Consider the following 23,875-nt stretch of genomic DNA (forward strand, 5'->3'; position numbering starts at 1 on the left):
AACCTACTCTAAAACATAATTATAACAAATAGCAAAACATACGCATATAGCCGGGTAGTTTACTACATTATCGTTTACACACCCCAAATTTGAATTTTTTTTTTTTTAAAAAAATTACACACAAGAACACCAAAACTAATCAAACACACTCAGTATAACATAAATCCAATGTAATTAATTCAGCGATTATATATATATATATATATATATATATATATATATATATATATATATATATGTTACACGTAATAAATTTGCCATTGGTACATGCTCATAGCATCATTCTTTGCCCTGGCGGAGGTGTCATTCCGAACTGCTGGTTCTGATGTTGCCTCATCTTCGCCTGATTCCCCTGCCAACCTATGCAAGAGACCAAAAAAAAAACAAATTGGTAACATTGTTTTTTCCTCCATCATGCATGCATATGTGCGATTTTAGTATGTTAGATTGTCAAAATTAAGTCTTAGTAGACCTTCGTTTTTGTATTTTAGTCATTTATTTTTAGAAAAATTCTTGTTTGACACTGAATACATTAGCTTCATGTTAGTACCACGTCAGTGACACGTGAAAAAAGACTAAAATTGTCTAAACAATATCGAATATGATTTTTGAAGAGTTTCATTTGACTAAAATCCAAGACTTGGCCAATTAAGATTTAGTAAGGATTTGAGGCATTTACTTACCAATAGCAGGGTCATATCCCATATGCTGAAGCTCTCTATACTCTTGACACAGAGCACACCATTCACAAAAACAGTGAACCAACCAGTCCTGTGCTGGTGACTCCATCAGCCCGTATTTAGCCCTCAACTTGGTTCTATATGTGCATGACATTATGCACGGTATCGCGATACAAAACGCGATGCAACCATACAACACCCCACTCGTTGCGCATGCTATATAACACAGACATTAGATCGAGCCATATAAACAAAGCGTATGAATAAATATCTAAACAGTACTGTGTATGTATGTTGAATTGATCACTCACTGGTGTTGCCAGAGTCCAATATCTCCGCAATCTGCCCAAACGTTATGCAGGGAAAGCACGCCGTGATGAGAGCTGCATAATTGTTTTCCTCGTTAATTGTTTACGTTGCGTTTACTCGGAAGTCAGCATGATTAGAATTGGATTTGATTAATAATCAAACTCTATGATTGTTTACTATAAATAATTTATAAAAAGATATTTATAATTTACATATTTTTTTAGCCAAATTAAAATAAATAAATTGGTATTATTGAAGTATTAAAAGAAATATTTATAAGATTTTGATTAAAAAAACTTAAATAAATAAAATAATGGAAAATTTAAAAAATGTAACATTTCTAGATAATTATTACCGACTGGAAAATGATATAATGCAATAGTATTAAAGATTATATTATAAAAAATATTAAAAAATTTAGAAAAATATCAAGTATATATTTATTTATTTTTTAGAAAAATTAAGGAACATCAAAAATTATTTTAATAATAAATTAGTTAAAACAAAGATAATTAAATATATAATATAAAAATGTGAAATAATATTTTCTACCGTAGTTATAATTAAATTTTATTATACAAAGTGTAGTGATCAAAGGGTAAATAAAATTGGGGTTCAAAATTTAATCATGATATCAATCCTAATCAAAATCAATCAAACTAAACAAATTATTATTTACGTATAATTATTCCAAATCCTATATAATCACTATATAATTTATCTATGTAACTCAATCATTTAAAGTAAAGGCAATTAACCTTAATTAATTGATATGATAATTATTAAATTTTGTGGCATGTATATTATAAAGAAACTAAAGTTTTTAATCTTACGAAAAATTTACATATATTTATATTATCTGTGAAAAAAATATAATTTTGGTACTGATTAAAGGGAACTAATTTTAATGACTTGAAATCTAAAATATGTATCATAATTGCAAATCTGAAGGGGACAAGTGAGTACCATTCTGAGGATCATTCATGCAATCAAAGAGATTACTGTTCCAAGCCTTATCTTGTGGAGGTGCGACGAAATTGAATGGCGGAACCGGCGAAGCCATCACCGGATGTCCCATCTGCGGCCGCGGCACCTGATGAGCAAAATGCATGTTTGCCGGAGGGGGAACATGCTGATTAGGAAGCTCATGATATTCAGTACTATTCTGTGGAGGAAATTGTGCAGGCGTTTGCTCTTGATGATGATCTTGAGAAGAAACATAGTACAAGTCGTCTTCTTCTCCTCCTCCTGTGTGCGGGTTGTTCTTTTGGGGTTTATTGTTACTTGGCGCTTGGGATCTCGGCTTAGTCACCGGCTGCTCGTTTTCGGGGAACGAATCGTCGATCGTTTCTTGAACTTGCGGTTCGTTGTTTCCGACGCGGCCCATGGCGGATTGTTTGGCTTCACCTTCTCTTGGTTTATTGCTTTTTGTGGCCTGGTATGTGCATGTATGAATATGTCTAGGTCAAGGTAATGTGATCTTTGAATGAGAAGAAATGGGAAATTATTATAGGCTAGTTGCCAATAGTTTATTCCCCTTTGCAGTTTTTAGGAGACTTTGGGGTGGCAAACATCACTTGGGATTTGAACATTTTGTTTAAATAATTGGATTCATTTGGAAATTAATGCAAATGATCACTACTAGTAGTTACGTATGGGGTAAAGATGCTTTTTTTTTTTTGTTGTATTTCGTTTGGAGAGTTGGTCAACTCTTTTTTATACTTAAAAAAAATAGAAACATTGACTTTAGATTATGTCCTAATTCGAAAGTCGCCGGCCCCATGTAGAAATTATAGTCACACACATATATATTAGTTTTGTTATGATGTTCGTGGATTGTTTCAACTTCAATTCTACCAATACTCACATATTTGATATACAATTTTGATATGTTTCATCACATTCAACAGACGAGTATCACTATATTGATGAGTACAAAAGTGGGGTAAGAACTTTTTCCTAATTCCAAATTGTTCTTTACATTTTAACTTTAATTCATGTAATTTTGTTCTTAAATTTAACCATTTCAAAAATATATATATATATTTTTTCTTGGATATCATCATATTTAAATTTTTATATTTTATTTATTGAATTATTATTGACATGCGTATAATATAGTTGGATTGAATTTCTACATTTTATAATTACACAAAAAATAATATTATCAAATCTCATGTTTTATGTAATTTAGTTTGTAAATATTATAATTAAATCAATAACTTGAGACCAACTTGTGTGTAATACATAATATTCACGTATTACATGACACAAAACGTGTGTATTTAACATAAAAATAATAAATTTAGCATAAAAAATAATATTTTTTCATGTGTGACTCAAATAGAATATATGTATCGCAAAATTGATCCGTGAGACCATCTCACATTAATTTTTGTGATATATATATATATATATATATATATATATATATATATATATATATATATATATATATATATATATATATATATATATATATATATATATATATATATATATATATATATATGAGTTAAGTTTACGCGGATTAGATTTAAGCATTGGAACAAATTTGTAATAAAATATATAAAATAATAATATAATAAAAGTGTCGTTCATGAAAATACGGAAGCAATCCCGTGCGTACCACCATATGAAAATGATAGATAAGAATGATCGATTGGTAAATAATTAAGAAAGCGTCGGATCAACCACTTCCTTTGAATAGAAAATCTAACATATATAATTACATTATATTTTTATATAAACGTAATCCACAAAGAAATTTTATATGCAAACTTGTTAAAGTATGATCACCAGGTAGTTCAATTCGACCTTACTCGTATTACTCCAAGGGTTGATCCAATAACTATAACGGAGTCACATATACTTTTCATCCAATCCAATGAATTAACTCGTGTAAAAAAAAGATATACGACCCATTTTTAACCACTAGATCTAACTTGGGGTACTCATGATATTCAAGAAATCAATATCATGAACCAAAATCATCGTCATTTTATCTCCGAAATTTTGTACCCTAAATTAACCTCGAGGGTCCGAAATTTCTTTATTTTGAGCTCGACGGATAAAGATAAATATTTTTTTTTGGCTCGAATTTGAGTTATTTATATTAAAACATAGTGGTGGAAAAAAATACAAACAGATAGTTGACTTGGGAAAGCATGTAGATGATGGATTTGGTTGGACTTTTGGCAATAGTTGACTCCGCGTTTAAGGCATGTGCTGCTGCGCTTCACGTTCTTGCACTACACATTATACTCCCATTTCACACTTAGTTTCAATTTGTTTCAAGAATTGGGAGGATAATATTAATTAAAACTTACATATATATTGTTATTATAGTATATGAATTTAATCAAAAATATTATTGATCACGTTTGATTACAAGAAAAAAAAAAGTTGGAAGTTTGAAATGTTTGGTTTAAAGTTATTATATTTTTGCACCATTTTTAGAGAAATTTAAATTACATCTCGAAATCTTGGTATTTGACTAGCTAGCTAGATCGCCAAATCTCTCAGTGGGAAGATATAAAAGTTTGTCCAATTGGTTATGAGTGAACAAATTTGGTTTATTATTGAACTAATTTTATTTTTCGTCGAGTCAAATTCTTGGACGGTTGATATAATTGTTTAAGGTAGTTGTTTTTTTATGAATAAGACGGCATATGCTTTGTTTGGCTAAATTATTCCTTTTTGTATATGAAACTTTCTAGTTATGAATCGGGTATAGAACCACTGGGCGACGCTTGGTTACAATTTAAAATCCATTATTATATGTTTGCTCTAGTTTTTGTTGTTTTTGATGTTGAAACAGTTTTTCTTTATCCATGGACAATATTTGCTTAAAGGGAAGCTCGTGATTCAATAAAAAATTAATAGAAGCAAATATAAACGAGTTAATGAGATGCTACAAAATCCAATGACTTAATTTATAAGTTTGTCTACTCGGGGTTCACTTTGAATGTAGCATTGATAAATTGCTCTTATGCTAGGAATAGCTCAACCTCAATAAAAACAAAGAAGAAATAGCATGCAAATGTTAAAAGTCACGAGTTAAACCAGGTGAGACTAATCGGCAAAAGACATAAACAAGTAATTAACTCCTGAGAAGTCCTAATGTTAGCACCACTTTTTTTTGTAGGTTCAAATCTCACTCTTTTATCAATTTCCTTTTTTCTATCTTCGCTTCCAAGGGTTCGTTGAGTTGGTAGGACAGATTTACACTTACTGAGAGGTCTTGTGTTCGAATCATTTTGTCTTTGTCTTCTCAGCTGAGCTTGTTATATATGGCTTGCACAGTGCGGCTTATCTAGTCAACGTGATTTGCAGACTACTACGTTGATATGTGGGTTTACGTTTACTCAGAGCGTACAAAAAATAGCAGTCGTGGATTCCGTCAATTAAAAATAAATTTTAAAAAAATATTAGCGGGAGCTTCTTAAATAGCAGAGATAAATAACCTGAAGCAGTAAAACAAAGTTTGAGAGTTTGAGCTAAAAGTTATCTTCTCTCTATGCTTTAGGGCTTAGAGGTGAAAGACGACTTCCTACTTTTGGTAGGTTTCTTCTCTTTGGCTCAGTCAAGGAGACGACTTCGAAGATGGATTATGAGGAAATTGCTGAATTATTGAACTGCAGCTAATGCTGGATGAAGAGAAAGAGTGCTTTGTTCTACCCCTGGGATCCAGCCTGGTCGCAAAAATATTTTCTTCTGGAGCAATCAAAAGAGAGGTGTTTCGTACTCAAATGCCAAAAATTCTACCAGCTACTAAGCATGTCGAGATTTAAGTGGTAGGGGAGAATATCTTCCTTCTGGACTTTAGTTCCCCTACGGCTTTAGTAGAACGGCTTTATTGGAATGGCCATAGAATTTTTCTAAATATTTGGTTATCTTCAGAGAACCTGAAGGACTCCACCATCGTTGGTCCTAAAATAATATTATATACCACCAATCCTAATAAAACCATTACAACTCTAGATTACTATTATTAGCAACTGAGTTGTTAGCGCTAGTTTGAATCGTTCTTGTTTCTTGGGTCTTTTTGGGTGCTTCCTCCTTGCCCACTTCAGTGAGTGATTCGTACTCTGGATCTTCTTCTGGGTCTTCCTCTTCTTCTTCCGGGTTGGTTGGTTGCCGTTGTAACTCTTGTTCTGTCGTTGATGTTGTAGGGCAGTCATTTGACCCGTGAGCACTGCAATGGTATTACCGTGATTATCCAAAATCCTACTAGTGTCCCTTTGATAGCGATCATACTTGCCTTGCATCACGACGGTATGTCTTCTCTCCTCATCACACCTATCAACGTACCTTGGTTAGTAGCCCACCCTTATAACTTCTTGGATTGTCGTCTCGGCCTCGGCTAAGTAATACGCAAAACACTCTGCATATTCCTGCCGGTGGTGCTCGATGAGGTCTCTTTGCTTCTGTAGGTATTGTTCGGTAGGTTCGATCTTGGGTGTGGGGGCAGCGCCCACACCCCACATGAGTGGTTGAGATTCCACTTCATGGGGAAAAAAAATTTTAAAAAAAAAAATTTGGGCCAGAACTTGGATGAACCCCTGCAGGCAGTGAACCCCTGCAGGCACTGCCTGCAGGGGTAGGATCGAATTATCCGTATTGTTCCAAGGTTTCTCGAAGGATGCGATTTTCTCTTGTCTTGGTCCGTAGTGTGTTAAGATTGAGGATGGGGGATTGAGAACGAACAATTGACTTCTTTGTACGGTCAACTCTATTCACAATAAAAAGTAATATTTTTTTTTATGGATAACCCAAATTATAGAACTGTTTCACAAAAAACGACTTGTGAGATCGTCTAACACAAATTTTTATCTTAATATCATAAGTAAGTTATGTTAGAGTACAAAATTGTAACTAGGGTAAATAAAGTATAGCGGTTATTTTTTTTATAGTTTTTTACATATATATAAATGATTAAATTAATTATTATTAGTATTTTTGGTAATTAGATAATTAATTAAATATTATCATTTTCTCGTAATTAAATAAATTATTCATTATTTTTAAATTAAAAAATACATTATAATTTTTAATATAAATAAATAATTTAATTAATTAATTATTTTTTTATTTTAATAAAACTAACTAAATATTAAATAAATAAATAATTATTAATTAATTATTTTATTTCATCGATTAATAATTATATATAAGTATTTTACTTTCCTTAAACGATTAACTAATTTCAATAATTTCCTTCTGATTATTTTTAAATTAATTCTTATCCCGTAATTTAAAATTTTAAGACTCTTAGATTGGGATCTCAAGAATTTGAATAAATTAGATTTCTTGATATCACATTCAATTTAATGTTTATCTCTTTAGTTTGTAAATTTTCAATTATTCTCAAGATTTAGATAGATTGAGTAGCATTGTTTTGAGTTTGAATTTAATTAAATTTCGAATTGATTATATCTTTTTTGAGTAGGTCTCTTATGAGACGATCTCACGAATCTTTATCTGTGACACGGGTCAACCCTACCGATATTCACAATAAAAAGTAATATTCTTAGCATAAAAAGTAATATTTTTTCATGGATGACCCAAATAAGAAATCCGTCTCACAAAATACGACCCGTGAAACCGTCTCATATAAGTTTTTATCATCTCTTTTATCTCATTTTCATCATTAATATTATTTTATTTATTATTTGAGACATACATCACAATATTTTTATATATTTCATGTGTATATATCTATAATATTTATTAAAGCACCGAACATTATGGTGCATTGATGTATCGCAATTGATTCACAATTCGACTTATCGTAATCTATGTTAATTCTATCATCATTATTAGTAATAATTGAAATCTTAATCACTCTAAATGTTGGCAAAAACTTGTGTGAGACGATCTCACGGTCGTATTTGTGAGACGGATCTCTTGTTTGGGTCATCAATGAAAAAATATTATTTTTTATGCTAATAGTATTACTTTTTATTGTGAATATGGGTAGGGTTGACCCGTCTCACAGATTAAGATCCGTGAGACCGTCTCACATGAGACTCACTTCTAAATGTTAGTCTAGGTCTAAACTTTTACGCTACGTTTGGTTGTTGTGATAAGGTGGGTTTATTTTTTTTAAAGCACCGAACATTATGGTGCATTGATGTATCGCAATTGATTCACAATTCGACTTATCGTAATCTATGTTAATTTTATCATCATTATTAGTAATAATTGAAATCTTAATCACTCTAAATGTTGGCAAAAACTTGTGTGAGACGATCTCACGGTCGTATTTGTGAGACGGATCTCTTGTTTGGGTCATCAATGAAAAATATTATTTTTTATGCTAATAGTATTACTTTTTATTGTGAATATGGGTAGGGTTGACCCGTCTCACAGATTAAGATCCGTGAGACCGTCTCACATGAGAGTCACTTCTAAATGTTAGTCTAGGTCTAAACTTTTACGCTACGTTTGGTTGTTGTGATAAGGTGGGTTTATTTTTTTTAAAGCACCGAACATTATGGTGCATTGATGTATCGCAATTGATTCACAATTCGACTTATCGTAATCTATGTTAATTCTATCATCATTATTAGTAATAATTGAAATCTTAATCACTCTAAATGTTGGCAAAAACTTGTGTGAGACGATCTTACGGTCGTATTTGTGAGACGGATCTCTTGTTTGGGTCATCAATGAAAAAATATTATTTTTTATGCTAATAGTATTACTTTTTATTGTGAATATGGGTAGGGTTGACCCGTCTCACAGATTAAGATCCGTGAGACCGTCTCACATGAGACTCACTTCTAAATGTTAGTCTAGGTCTAAACTTTTACGCTACGTTTGGTTGTTGTGATAAGGTGGGTTTATTTTTTTAACCCACCTTATCTCTCGTTTGGTACGCATGATTATTTAACCAAGTCAATACCTCCTATGAATGATTAGGTTATATTATGTGGGTTAAAATAATGCCTACTCACCCCCTAGAATTATTTATCCAACTCTTAATCCTTCCTATTTTTTCAATTTTACCCTTCTCCTATATCCAAACTCAAAACCACGACCGCCGCCACCGACCACCAGCCGCCGCCGCCGATCACCGCCAGCAGCTGCCGAGAACAAGCCGACGCAGGACCACCGACCGTCGCCGCCGACCGATAACTTCCAGCCGGCAGCCGTCGACGCCGCTAACTGTCGGCCGCACCGACGTTGCCGGAACGTCGCCTTCGCCTGACCGCCTCCGGAGTGGAAGAAGAAAAGAAAAGAAGAAAGGGCAGTTTTGTCCTTTCATCAAAAAATTCAAAATTATCCTATACTTAAAAATCTTACCAAACATAACACCATATATTACATTTCTACGACAATCATTTACTTACTAATCATTAGTTTATTTTATTCTCCAAACCAAACGCAGCCTTAGTCACTAAACCAAAATTAAACTTTTATTCAAATACATCTTAATTTCCCATCAAGATTATTCACATAAAGATACCACTAAAATGTCACGCTCCGATATGTATGGTACGAACATAGTCAATGTTCTTGGAATTCAATAATTAAATTAACCAAAAACACTAAGCCTTAACAAATATTTTGAATCTAAAATAAACTTTATTCAATGAATTCATCGTCTTACAACACAATAACAAAAACTAAACTCAATATTCAACTTATTCAAAATAAATGTTAACACTACACAAAGAAATGGTAATTTTCCTAGCGAAATCATCATCATCATCATCAAAATTCAATTGAATCTTGATCTTATATTTCATTTTTATTTGAAAGTAAATGTATGGAGTTAGAAATATGCTCGTCACTGAATAATTGAAGGGAGCATATTTTCAAGTTTAAAAACATCGTAATATTTTTATATATTAATAGATCGTATTATTAAACTTATTCATAAGTATATTTAAAACTAAAAAAAAACAATAAACATCAAATATTTGGCTTAACTTACTAGACTGGATCATAAGTATTTGACTTAACTTCCCATATTGGATCATAGTATCTGGCTTAACTTCCCAGATCATGAATGTCTGACTTAACTTCTCATACTGGATCATAAGTGTCTAGTTTTACCTTACTAGACAAGATCACAAATAAGATTAGGACATCACCAACATATTTGTTAAAAACCATCGTCATGCAATATATAATATGTAACGTCTCAAAAATTTGAAGCCTCACGTGAACCGTATGCATACAAGTTATCAAATTTCTTATGTATTTTATTAAATTATTTTAATGCATTAAATCATGATTATTGTATGGATATGTGTTTTATTTCATGGTTTATTAAAGTTTCATACATAAGGGCTTTTAATAGTTTTCGTGCTCGAACGAGAAACGGAGACCGGGGATAATTAAGGAAAAATGTTTTTATTAAATAATTATTTTTTATTATTTAATATATGGTGTTAATAAGGGTGATTTTTGAAAATGGGCCTTGTTAAAGCATTTTTATTCGACGAGTCGTATTTTAAACTGGTACGCAAAATATAGCTACTCGGGGGACTTTTTGAGGACTCGTACAATATTTTCAAAAACGTATCTAAACGATATTTTACGGGAGTGTCTTTGGGCTTTATGGGACTTTTTTAATGTATAATGGGCCTAAAATCATATGCCGAACCTCATTATTTTAGTTAAGGGCGGCCTATACACTAATTATTATATCTAAACCTATCATTCAAACCCTAATCTCCCTACCTCCATATTTCAGCCGCCACTCTCCATTGTGCAGCATTTCGAAATTTCCAGCAGCTTTCTCCTTTGGTTTTCTCAAGTTTCTTTCAAAGAATCTCTTCCTCGTCTCTCCGATGCATGTTCTACGCAACTATCTCAAAGTTTTCGAGCGTAAATACGCAAAGGCACGCCATATACCTCCTTTTTCTCATCAATCGCATCATGATATGTGTTTGAATGGTTTTTGCATGATACATAAGTCTTTTATTATGCATCGATTTTACATGATTTTTACGCGAAAATATGCATATTTTACGCGATGATGCTCACATTTTGACATGGATGAGGGGCTGCCGGCTCCTTGAGGTTTAGGGAGCATTTTACAGCAGGTTTAGAAGGTGTTTAAGGGTGATATCATTTCTGGATCGAAAGGGGTAAGGGCCGATGGTGACCTCTTGGTTCTAGGGTTCGAATGGCTGAATTGGGTGAAAGGAAGAGGGCAGCCATACATGGATCATTCCAGACGCTGGTTCAGCTCATGTGGGGTTTGTGTCAGGGATAGGAATGGTCCATGGTCAGCTGGTAGAAAGGCTGGGCTTGGATCGAAGCTTGATGACAAGCTAGGTCGAGTTTCGGGCGAGCTCGAGTGATCCCGATCGCAAGAGCTGTAGATGTGGGTTAGGTTGGTCCGATTAGGTGCACGTGGTTCTGTTCATGCTCCTAGAGGGGTTATCCAAGGTCTGGAAGCATCGGTTTCGAGTCTAGGGTCGAAGGTCGAAGGCTAGGTGCACTAGGGTTTGAATCTCATTACGGGCATAAAATTCCACCAGCTGTCGAGGGCTTCAAAGGTCTTAGGCAGTCTGAAATAAGTGATTTAAGGGTTGATCATGTGTAAATAAGTCATGGTTTATGTAACGTACTGTACTTTAAAACTACGTAAAATTTGCGAAAAAAAAAATTTCTTAAATGGTAAATATCTTTCAAAATGCAATATAAATAAAAGATTGACTAAATATTTGAAATATAAATGAGTAGAAAATATTTTCGTGTCAACAATGTCACAATCAAAACGAGCTTGCAAAAAGGTACTTGTTTAAACAACGTGAAGTAATTTCATTAAAACCAGAGTAAACGAATTTAACATGCATAAAATGCTTGAAAACTTAAGCGGTCCTCGGGTTAGGCTTCTGCACAATCCGAGCCAACTCACTCGTCCCCACCTCTTGCCTCCTCGTACTCGTCATCACCTGCATCGATCAAGTCTAGTAGGTCTGAAGACTCAACATATATAAACTGAGATTAGCAAGTAATACATAATAAAACCACTTGTATTTTAAAGTAGCACATACTTACTTAAACTCTGAACATACTCACATAAAAATAGATGTGACATTGTTTCATACACGTGCTTGCAACATATATACTTAAACATGCATAATAACCATCATTTTGCATAGAGATATGTTTCAAAGCAAGTGACCGATAACATAATGTGTCTGTACTAAACCATAGTACTGGGCTGACAAGGATCATCACAGACTTTTGACCGAACATCCACTCCCACATACATAAGATCCCCGGCCATGCTTTACCGGGTGGATTGGTTCCTGGTCATGCCTTACCACTTCCCAATCCTGATCAAAACCCAGTCATGCTTTACAAGGTGGAGAGGTCCCCAGACACGTTTTCTGGCTTCCAAACCCGTAACATAATTGGTCACAAGACAATTTGCATACCTCAAAACATAAAACATTTTCTTTTTACACGTCGAACATACTTACATAGTGTTGAGGGCTTCGTTGGATCTTGCTTGGGCTACGGTTGCACATACTAACACATTATTCATACAACTTAAATACCATAACTTAATTGTACCAATCGTACTCACTGCCGAAGTAATTTAAATAACTTATGTATTTCTATTCCACTCGGGACTTGACTATATTTAATCATCATACTAAACCATGACAAAATTAAAATACAACATCATCTCTTATCGGTTGTTAAATAAATTCATTTATTTAATTCTTCAGTTATTATAATAAATGATAATTAGTTTAGTTATTACCAAGTCAAATGTTAGTGGGTCAAAGTCTGTAGCTAATTGTTAGTGTTTGATTATTTCTTAGTTTGTTAGGAATCGGTTGAGAAAATTAAGCTAGGTGATTCTCCTTGTATGCCTATAAAAGGCAAAGCTTTTCAACTATTGATTCATCCCAAATAAATTATATTCTCTCCCCTTATATTGCATAATTTTTTGTTGCTGCTTATCTTTCAAAAAATTGGTATCAGAGCCAGGTTGTTGCTGACAACAAAATATATTTCTTCTTCTCTTCCTATTGACAAGATGAGCGATCTTCAAGTTGTTTGTGGAATCAAGAAGCTTAACAATCAAAATTACAATACTTGGTCCACATGTATGTTGTCTTATATGCAAGGCCAAGACTTGTGGGAGGTTGTCAATGGAAGTGAAGTTACTCAACCTGAGGCAGAAGATGTACATGGTACATTGAGAAAATGGAAGATAAAAGCAGGCAAAGCAATGTTTGTTTTAAAGACTACGGTCGAAGAAGATGTGCTAGAGCATATAAAGGATGTCAAAACTCCCAAATAAGCTTGGGATACATTTGCCACCCTGTTCTCAAAGAAAAATGACACAAGGCTTCAACTTTTGGAGAGTGAACTTTTTTCGATAGCTCAACGCCTTCCACAAGGTGAAAACTCTATGCCGTGAAATTACCAAGTTGGATCCAAGTGATTCAATTGGAGAAACCAGGATGAAGAGAATAATTATATATGGTTTGAGACATGAATATAAGGGCTTTGTTGCTGCTGTACAAGGATTGAAAAATCAGCCATCACTAGTTGAGTTCGAAAATTTGCTTGCTGGACAAGAAGCACTAGCTAAGCAAATGGGAGGAGGAGTTTCGTTTAAGGGTGAGGAGGAAGCACTCTACACCGGTAAAAACAAAAGGAACTCCAAGCAACACATAGCTGGGTGGTCTAAAAAGAATGATGATAAAGTAAAAGATCATCAAGGCAAGGGAAGTACATGTTCATGGGGAGCTACAAAAATTCACGGTTATGGCAAAAAGTTTGAAGGGAAGTGTTACAATTGCGGTGAGAAAGGTCATATGGCGAAAGCTTTTCCTTTGAAGAAAAAATTGGTGGAGAGTAATGTTGCTGCTTCCAAAAGTAAAGATGAATGGGATGATGAGGCATTATATGCTGTAGAAGAAGATGAGCTAGCTCTCACAGCAACAACCTCGGAACAAATTGATTATGACAATGCTTGGATTGTTGACTCGGGATGTTCAAATCACATGACCGGTGATAAAGAAAAGCTGCAAGACTTGTCGGAATATAAGGGAAGCCGAGTGGTGGTGATAGCAAACAATTCAAAATTACCGATAGCCCATATCAGTAATACGATAGTCGTTCCTCAAAATAATGCAAGTGAAGTGTCACTTCAAAATGTTTATCACGTTCCAGGTATGAAAAAGAATCTCATTTCAGTATCACAATTAACATCTTAAGGTCACTGTGTGTTGTTTGGTCCAAATGATGTAAAGTTATATCATGATCTTGAGATTATTGAAGAGCCAGTGATAAAGGGAAGACGATTGGATTCAGTTTATGTGATGTCTGCAAAAACTGCATATGTTGACAGAACTAGAAAAAACGAGACTGCAGATTTATGGCATATGCGATTAAGTCATGTTAGTTACTCCAAGCTAAATGAGATGATGAAAAAATCGTTGGTGAAGGGGCTACCTAAACTTGAAGTGAAAACAGATACAATATGTGCTGGGTGTCAATATGGAAAAGCACATCAATTGCCATATGAAGAATCCAAATTTAAAGCAAAGGAGCCATTGGAATTAATCCACTCGGATGTGTTTGGACCTATCAAGCAAGCCTCTATTGGTGGGATGAAATTCATGATAACTTTTATTGATGATTTCTCCAGGTACTTGAGGGTGTATTTCATGAAAGAAAAGTCTGAAACTTTTTCAAAGTTTAAAGAGTTCAAAAAGGATGCAGAAGAAAAAATTGGTAAAAGAATTCATTGTCTTCGCACTGATAATGGAGGTGAATATACCTCAAACGAGTTCTGCAATTTCCTTCGAGAATGTCTAATATATCATCAATTCACATGTCCAAACACTCCACAGCAAAATGGAGTAGCAGAGAGGAAGAATAGACATCTAGCTGAAATATGTCGAAGTATGCTTCATGCAAGAAATGTCGCTAAACAGTTTTGGGCAGAAGCAATGAGAACTGCAGCCCTTGTAATTAATCGGCCTCCTCAACAAAGTTTATGTTTTCGTTCACCTTTTGAATTATTATGGAATAAGAAGCCTACAGTCAACTATTTTCGAGTTTTTGGTTGTATTTGCTATGTTTTTATACCTGATCATTTACGTAGCAAAATGGACAAGAAGGTTGTTAAGTGTATCTTTGTAGGATATGACAGTCAAAGAAAGGGGTGGAGGTGTTGTGATCCTACAACTGGAAAGTGCTATACTTCTCGAAATGTGGTGTTTGATGAAGCATCTTCATAGTGGTTGTTAGACAATGGTAATATCATCAAAGATGAAATGGCACATTCTCAAATCCAACTGGAATTAGATAAAAATGATGGTATAGATTTTGGAGATAATACCCAAGAAGGCATAAGACAAAATTCTTGGAGGACAGGTGTGTATGAACAACCAAGCATAGAAGATGAACCTAGTGGAGTAGAAGAGTCAACTTCTCTCAGAAGATCGACAAGGGTTATAAAACCAAATGCTAAATATGCCAATGCTATAATAATCGAAGAATTAAATGAAAAATAACCGGAGACATTTGAAGAAGCATCATCAAATCCGGAATGGCAAAAAGCAATGGACGAGGAGATTGTAGCATTAAGACAGAATCAAACTTGGCAGCTTGTACCAAAGCCTAAAGATGTGAAGCCTATTTCTTGCAAATGGGTCTATAAAATAAAGCGTCACTCAGATGGTTCAATTGAAAGACACAAGGCTCGATTTGTTGCTCGAGGGTTTTCACAGCAATATGGATTAGATTACGATGAAACATTTAGCCCAGTTGCAAAGCTTACAACTTTTCGAGTTTTACTTGCACTTGCAGCAAGTCAAGTTTGGAACTTGTGTGTGTTCTTACATGGTGAGTTGGATCGAGAGATCTACATGAATCAACCTTTGGGTTTTTAGAGTCAAGTTTATCCCGAATATGTGTATAAGCTACAAAAGGCACTTTATGGGTTAAAACAAGCACCGAGGGCTTGGTACGGTAAGATTGGAGAATTTCTTATTCATAATGGTTATTCAATGACACCTGCAGATTCCAGTTTGTTTTTCAAATATGATGGAAGGCAGCTAGCTACTGTGCTAGTATATGTGGATGATTTAATCATAACAGGAAATTGGGAAGGCGAAATTCTTCAAACAAAGAAGAATTTATCTGTTCGTTTTCAAATGAAAGAACTTGGCCAGCTCAAACACTTCCTCAGTCTAGAAATTGATCATACTGAAGAGGGAATATTTCTTTGTCAACAAAAATATTCAAGAGACTTGTTGAAGAAATTTGGGATGTTCGAGTGCAAATCAATTTCGTCTCCGATAGAGCCAAATACCAAAATATGTGCTCATGAAGGGAGAGACTTGGAAGATGCAACGATGTATAGAAAATTGGTGGGTAGTTTGATTTATTTAACTATAACCAGACCTGATATTTCTTATGCATTGGAGTAATGAGCAGATACATGCAAATTCCAAAGAAGCCTCACTTGGATGCAATTCGGCGAATTTTGAGATATGTGAAGAATACACTTGGCTATGGTGTACTGTACAAGAAAGATGAAAGCTGCAAATTAGTTGGTTACTGTGATGCCGACTATGGCGGTGACCATGCACTCGCGTTCAACCACAGGGTATGTTTTTATGCTTGAAAAATGACCAATTTCCTGGTGTAGCAAAAAGCAACCCATTGTATCTTTATCAACAACAGAAGCAGAGTATCGAGCCGCAGCTATGGCAGCTCAAAAGAGCTCTTGGTTACTGCAATTATTGAAGAATCTACATCAACCAACAGATTATGCAATCCCGCTATATTGTGACAATCAATCGGCAATATGTTTGGTAGAAAATCCAATCTTTCATGCAAGAACTAATCATGTGGAGGTGCATTATCATTTTATCAGAGAAAAGGTTCTGCAAGAAGAAATTGTTTTGAACCATATCAACACAGAAAATCAAGTTGCAGATTTGTTTACCAAAGGCTTAAGTGGAAATAAGTTTGAAAAATTTCGCCAGCAGCTTGGAAAAAGAAATAAATAAAACTGATGTTGAGGGAGTGTGTTAAAATACAACATAAGCTCTTATCGGTTGTTAAATAAATTCATTTATTTAATTCTTCAGTTATTAGAATAAATGGTAATTAGTTTAGTTATTGCCAAGTCAAATGTTAGTGGGTCAAAGTTTGTAGCTAATTGTTAGTGTTTGATTATTTCTTAGTTTGTTAGGAATCGGTTGAGAAAATTAAGCTAGGTGATTCTCCTTGTATGCCTATAAAAGGCAAAGCTTTTCAACTATTGATTCATCCCAAATAAATTATATTCTCTCCACTTATATTGCATAATTTGCTGTTGCTGCTTATCTTTCAACAAATCCGAACCTGGAAACAATCTTGATATGAAGTATGAACATTTCCCAAGTAATGAAAGACATGGACCCTGCTTAAACCATAATTCAACGGTTCCTATTCAAGCTTCGTAACAGCTAATCTAACCCTCCCAAAGCTTGGTCATAACGATGTATTAATACCCAAACGAGGAAATAGCACTTAAACCTAAAGCTCTTCAAAATCCTTGACCAGCGCCTAGGCGCCTGAATTGTAGCGCTATAGTGCTGGTTAATGGTTAAGCGCCTAGGCGCTACATCCCAGCGCCGCGGCGCTACCAGGTGCGAAGCATTGGCACTGCAGCGCTGCGGCGCTAACCCTGCGCTACCCAAACCCAAAATTCAAACATAATTTGCTTCCCTACGACTTCTATTGTAACCAAACCCTTACCGACCCGAAACGAACATTGATTAGCGTCTGATCACAACACATGACATACCTAAACGCAACAGTGACCACCCGATGGTTCCCAACAAAGCCTGCAACCAGTAAACCTCAAGAAAACATGAAGAACACATTTTGATAGAATTACAGTTTGATTAGTCACATGAGAATGATCATAACTCACTCGTATCTTGTTCGAAAATTACGAACTTACTGTCAAATCGAAGATATTGAAAATTACTAAGTTTTATATGTTGAAAGGTTTTCTAGAGAACCGATCGAAAATTTGCGGGATTCGAAATGACAGTAGCTCGGTTTTTGAGATCTAAAAGTTGTTCCAAAATCATTCTTCAAACTTTGCATATCATATGCGGATTTTCACACACAATATGCATCAAAATATTTACTATGACAAGATCGATGCGGGAAAATGAAATATTATACATGCCTTGATGACTTATACTCACGATACGATGAATATCGAAGCGAAGAGATGCGAGAACCGGTCTGGGACAACTTGTGGCACGTTTCTTTCCAGAAAAAGAATGTGAATCTACCGAAATTTGAAAGGAAAAAAGTCTGGGGTGGTGGTTGCTGAAAGAAAAACTTAGAACCATAGTTTTTCTCTCAAAAAAAAAAACTCAAAGTATGTATGTGCCGATGGGTGTGTGTGTAACGTGTGAGTGTGTGTGTGATTTGGGAGTTAATTAGGCGGTTAATTAGACTAGTAAAATAGCTAATAATCAATTAACCTGCTAATTAAAATACTAATCTAATACTATTAATCAACCACTAATTATACTAAAATCCCTAATTCTAATAAAATATATGTGTGTCAAATTTTTAAGATTTAGAATCCCCCACTAATCAAATTAGTCTTTTTGAAAAGTTTAAAATTTTAAAATAACCTAGTAAATTAAATTTGGCTTTAAAATGCTGAAAATTTCATAAATAATTTTAAAATATCAGTTTGACTGAAATAAAATAACCCATTATTCATAAATCGCCTGAATCGTCACCGGTCTCTTCTCCCGATCCCGCATCGAACATTCGTCTGAAACATAAAAGTCAAGAAAACATTTTAACGGCATCAAATAAACATGTAACAATTTAAAGTAATGCAAAGTCATACATCATGCATCGTTAAAATTATTTTAAAATTTAATAAATAATTTAACAATTAAATAAATGCATGGGCTTACGTATACTGATTTTGGGCTCTACATTTTAAGTTTGGTTGAGTTTCGGGTTGATTTGGTTTAAAACAGGGACCCCGATCCAAGTCTTAAAACGAATCGTATTAGATGATGAAACGGACTCGAGTTTAGTATGTTTTGAGGTGTTTTAAGTTGTGTTATTGGCTTCGGGTCGAAATTTTGAGATCCATGGATAAAATGGTCAATTAGGGTTTCCAGAGGCAAATGTTCATTTTGCACCCGGATCGAGTTAGCAGTCCTAGCAGCGCCCTGATCACAAAAATTTCATGTTTTAAATTTTATGATATCACGAATATGACTTTTTATATAAATATCAAAAATTCGCTGCATGATTGATTTTAAGAAAATTTACGTATATGCATGATTTTTATAAGTGATGAATACGATGACATGTTTTTGAAGGAAGAGAGCTGGTTGTGACTAATACGATGACATGTAAGGCCAATGCTCAGTATATGGGTAATATTGTCGCTCATGTCCCCATCGCCGGGTACCGCGGTTATATGTAGATGGATCCATCGACTAATATGATGATACAAAAGTCACAACCAATGAAAGGAATTCAAATAAAAAAAATGAATACGTATATGTTGATATGTTGATACATGTTTTTGACACATTACGCTTTGACACGATATTTTTAAGTTATTGCTTTTAAGATCATGAAAGGTATTTTAATTACTGTACTTTTCACTGTTCCATGATATGCATATATATTTGTTATAACAGTTAAGGTGCGTTGAGTCTTTAGACTCACTTGTTGTGATTGATGCATGTGAACTGATGGTTGAGGAGACTGGAGGCGTTGAAGACTGAGTAGATTGAGCTGGGGGTCATCAGACTTTTGATATCTATTCGAGTTTCTCTTTTAAAATAGTAGACAATGAGATTGATTTTATTTTAAGATTTAATTAATTGTATTTTTTTTATTCAAATGTTGGATGACCTTTTAAAAATTCATGTTTTAACTTATTTAAATTTTGTGTGTGTGTATTTTCTGTCATACCTTTTAAAAAAAATATTTCAGTAGAGTTTTAAGCAGTAGACGTTTCATAATATATTTAAACTTAACATACCATGAAGATAAATATTATAAAAGTATCAAGAAAATATAGGTTCCACTTAATATTTTCAACTAGTGTTGAAATTAAGGTTGACTGTAAGATAAATTGTATCTCTCCTTATGGAACTTCACGTTCTTTGTAGAGAGAGAGAGAAAAAATTGAGAGTGAATTAGTTTAACGTAGTGTGTAGAATAGAGTAATTAAGAGTCTAGGTTTTATATATCTAGGAGAGAATTGGGCGGAGGTGATATGTAACGTCTATTACTAAAATACTACTGAATTTTTTTGTTTTTGTAAACTATGACCGAAAATAAACGTACTCATATACATATAGATAATTCAATCATGCATTTTAAAAGGTCATCCAACCACTGAATAAAAATTTTTGCAGTTAAAAATCTCAAACGTACTCAATCTCCTAGTCTACAGGTTTAAAACAAAAACTCGAACATAATACCAAAATTCAGACAAATCAACAACATATAACAAGATTCAAAATAATTTCAATATATTGTTTAAATCCATGACTCATAATCATATTATGCGGAAGAATGGAAGGCCTTCGGGATTTCACGTGCACCCCAGCCCAGCCTACCCAGTCTTTCACGTGCACTCCAGCCCACCCGACAGTGAGGATATCAGCAACAGTTTTACCCGTCCATTGAGCATTGGTATTATATATTCGTATTAGTCACAATCAACTCACCTCCTTCAAAAACATGTCATCGTATTCATCACTTGTAAAATTCATGCAATGTGTTTTCCAGCATTAACATAAAAATCCATGTTCATAATCAACATATACAATTTAAATATGCAACAACACTTGTCAGGGGCACTGAGAGGACTGCTAACCTAACTCGGTGCAATATGACTATTTCCCATTCAAATTATCAAACGCCTTAAAATACATATTTTTAACACACTTCTTGAATTTATTTGGCATAAATAATTATTTTAATTTACAACTCAATAATTATTCTAATTATTCCAAATTACCTGATAATTAATTCCCCCATCTTTCAAGTGCATTCCTCAATTAAAATGATGATTCTCTATAATTGAACTTGTTTTGCATATATCATTAATTTCAAACATTTTATCTCTAGGCACCAACAATTTCCTATAGATTTCTCGATTTTCTATAGATTTCTCGAGGGAATTCTCATTTCTCACTTTGAACATGAGTCTTTTACAATAAATATCATTTATTTGGGAATCAAATACATTTTCATCATTTTTTTCATATTCCTCTGTAACGTCCAAAAACCCGACTACGTAAACCGCATGCATGAAAATTATTAAATGGCTTAATTATTTTAATTAAATGATTATGGATGTATGAATGACATATTTTGATTGATTAAATAATTAATTGTGTAATTTGACTTGATTTCATAATTTAAAGATTTTCAGACGAATATTGGTGGTTGGTCGGAAATGGAGGGCCTGAGACGATTAATGTGTTAAATTTTTATTTTAGTTAAAAAAATGTTTATTTTAAACAATTTAAGAATTTAGTATTTTTAGAGTCAAATTTAAATTAATTAGTGGGAGCAAGTAATTTGTGTATTTTATAGGGGTGAGCAAAATATCGGTCAAACCGAGAAAACCGAAAAAAACCGAAAAAATTTAGAAATTCGGTTCGGTTTAATCGGCTTAATCGGTTTATTCGGTTTAGAAATTCGGTTTAATCGGTTTATTCGGTTCGGTTCGGTTTTCTGGGGAAAAAAATTCGTTAGACCGATAAAACCGAATATATATACATATATATATAATATATATGTTGGGCCTCAAATTTGGATAGGATACATTTTTATTTCTATTGGGCTTTTTACATTATGGAAAGTTGGAAACCCAATTCTATTGAAATAAACCCAACTATGAATTGAATATACCCACTTTATTTCAAATCCAAATAATTCGATCCAAATATAACATCAAATAATTTACCAAAATAATGCAACCAGGGTGTATTAGAATAAGATACAAGGGCATTTTTGATAATCCAAATAAACCTAAAATTGTATTAAATTGTGTTAAATTGTCTTCGTTTTCTTAATTGATCAAACTTAGGCTAGGTGAATTGATTATCTCTGTATATTTGAATCATGTATTAAATTCAGTTGTAGTTTTGTGTAAATATGTTTAAAAAGTTTATTTAATAAAAAAATCGGTTATTTCGGTCGAAAACCGAAATAACCGAATTTTTATCGGTTCGGTTTCCTCGGTTTTCGTTTCAAAATTCGGTCGGTTCGGTTTTCCAAAAAAAATCAGTCGGTTCGGTTTTCGAAAAGTTCGGTTCGGTCGGTTCGGTTCTGACCGATTGCACACCCCTAGTATTTTATAAGGGATTTTTGGAATTTTTTTAATCTTTTAATTTGAGGCCTAGTGATTTTAATAATCTTGATGGGCCTAATTTATTAATTAAAAATTAGAGTTGATTATGACCATTAATTAAGTGATTAAAAAGCTTTTTATTATTTATTTTTTTTTAAAAAAAAAATCATAGCCCTTAACACACACCAATATACATGAATTGAAAGAGTAACAGCGGCCGAAACTTGGGATCCTTGGCAAGGGAAATTTTCATTTTTTTTATCCTTCGTTCTTCAATTTTCTTTCTCGTTCTTCCTTCCATCAACGATCACTCGATTCATTTGCATCATAAGGTGGGTTTTGATGGGTTTTCGTTGAGAAAAAGGGGAGAAATCATCATACATTCGTCACCGACGTTCCACCGCACCGATAATCATATTTCGAACGTTTTAAACGCAAATGCACATTCTAAGAAAGGTGTATTGGTTCTATAATTTTAATGACTTTTATGGAGTTTAAAAATTTAGAGGTATTAAATTTAGAATTTTATATACTTATAAAAGTTTAGTGGTATTAAATGTAAACTTTTGTAGAATTTTAAAAAATCACGTGATATTCAAAGTTGACTTTTAAAAACTCTACAAAAGTCTCTAGGTATTCCAAATATCAATAGACTTTTAACGACTCCATGGATTCTATCAAGTACAAGAATTAAAACATAAGGTACGTACCACAATAAAATTTCAAAAAATATCTTCGATTCAACCTAAACATTTGGATATAATTGGAAAATCTCTCAAACTCACATACTCAATACAAATACTAATTTTCTTTCTTTTCTCATCTATTTATTTTTTTTATTTTATTTGTATTTTTTAAAAAACATATATTTTTTAAAGAAAAAATTGTTTGACATATTGTTAAAACAAATTGACATATATTTTATATAAATTATTTAAAATGAATGAAATTATTTTCAGTATGATTATTTATTAATATTGAAAATTATTATTAGTATTTTTAAAAATATTAATTATTTAAATAAACATGTTAAATTGACTTTAATAATTGAAATTTAATTGCAATAAATTTAGTACTGACTTATTTGATGTCTTTCATAAAATCAATATGTAAAAAATATTATATTGAGAGAAAAAATTTCACGTTCAGTTATTAAATCAAATAAATTAAAAATTCATAGGGTTCAATGAAAAAGTTTATAAATGTCAATAAAAGTCATGCAAAATAAATCTACAATATTCTATGAAAAATATTTAAAAATATACGAGATTCTTCAAAAGTGAGTAGAAATTTATAAACTCCGCTAAAGTCTGTTGTTTAAAAAAACTAAGCAAATATGTGCAATGAATATATCCTCTAAACCTTTCTTTTTGCATCATTCAAACATATTATGCACGTTTATGATCTTTTGAATGAAGAAGCATGATGATCAAGTTTATTAAAGTTTTGAATTATTTATTTTAAAGTTTTGAAGTTTTTAATACACGTTTAAGTCAAGTTATGATTCCTAGAGACTCGCTAC

General features: G+C 33.1%; 2 protein-coding genes across 2 annotated transcripts; one reads left to right on the top strand and one right to left on the bottom strand.

Annotated features, from left to right (window-relative positions):
- Positions 1 to 212: 212 nt before the first annotated feature.
- Positions 213 to 2,585, bottom strand: LOC140803913 (protein PLANT CADMIUM RESISTANCE 6-like). Its single transcript, XM_073159755.1, has 4 exons — positions 1,956 to 2,585; positions 992 to 1,063; positions 684 to 896; positions 213 to 360 (listed from the first exon to the last, which is right to left on the bottom strand). Exons 1-4 carry the CDS (start codon positions 2,374 to 2,376, stop codon positions 272 to 274), a joined length of 795 nt encoding a protein of 264 aa, XP_073015856.1. The 5' UTR covers positions 2,377 to 2,585; the 3' UTR covers positions 213 to 271.
- A 10,423-nt stretch (positions 2,586 to 13,008) lies between these two features.
- Positions 13,009 to 15,813, top strand: LOC140802865 (uncharacterized). The gene is made up of 3 exons (XM_073158485.1): positions 13,009 to 13,257; positions 13,358 to 14,153; positions 14,632 to 15,813. The coding sequence occupies exons 1-3, from the start codon at positions 13,009 to 13,011 to the stop codon at positions 14,637 to 14,639; spliced, it is 1,053 nt and encodes a 350-aa protein (XP_073014586.1). The 3' UTR covers positions 14,640 to 15,813.
- The last annotated feature ends 8,062 nt before the right edge of the window (positions 15,814 to 23,875 follow it).

This window comes from Primulina eburnea, chromosome 10 (assembly GCF_022965805.1).
Source record: "Primulina eburnea isolate SZY01 chromosome 10, ASM2296580v1, whole genome shotgun sequence".
In the NCBI taxonomy this organism is placed as follows: Eukaryota; Viridiplantae; Streptophyta; class Magnoliopsida; order Lamiales; family Gesneriaceae; genus Primulina; species Primulina eburnea.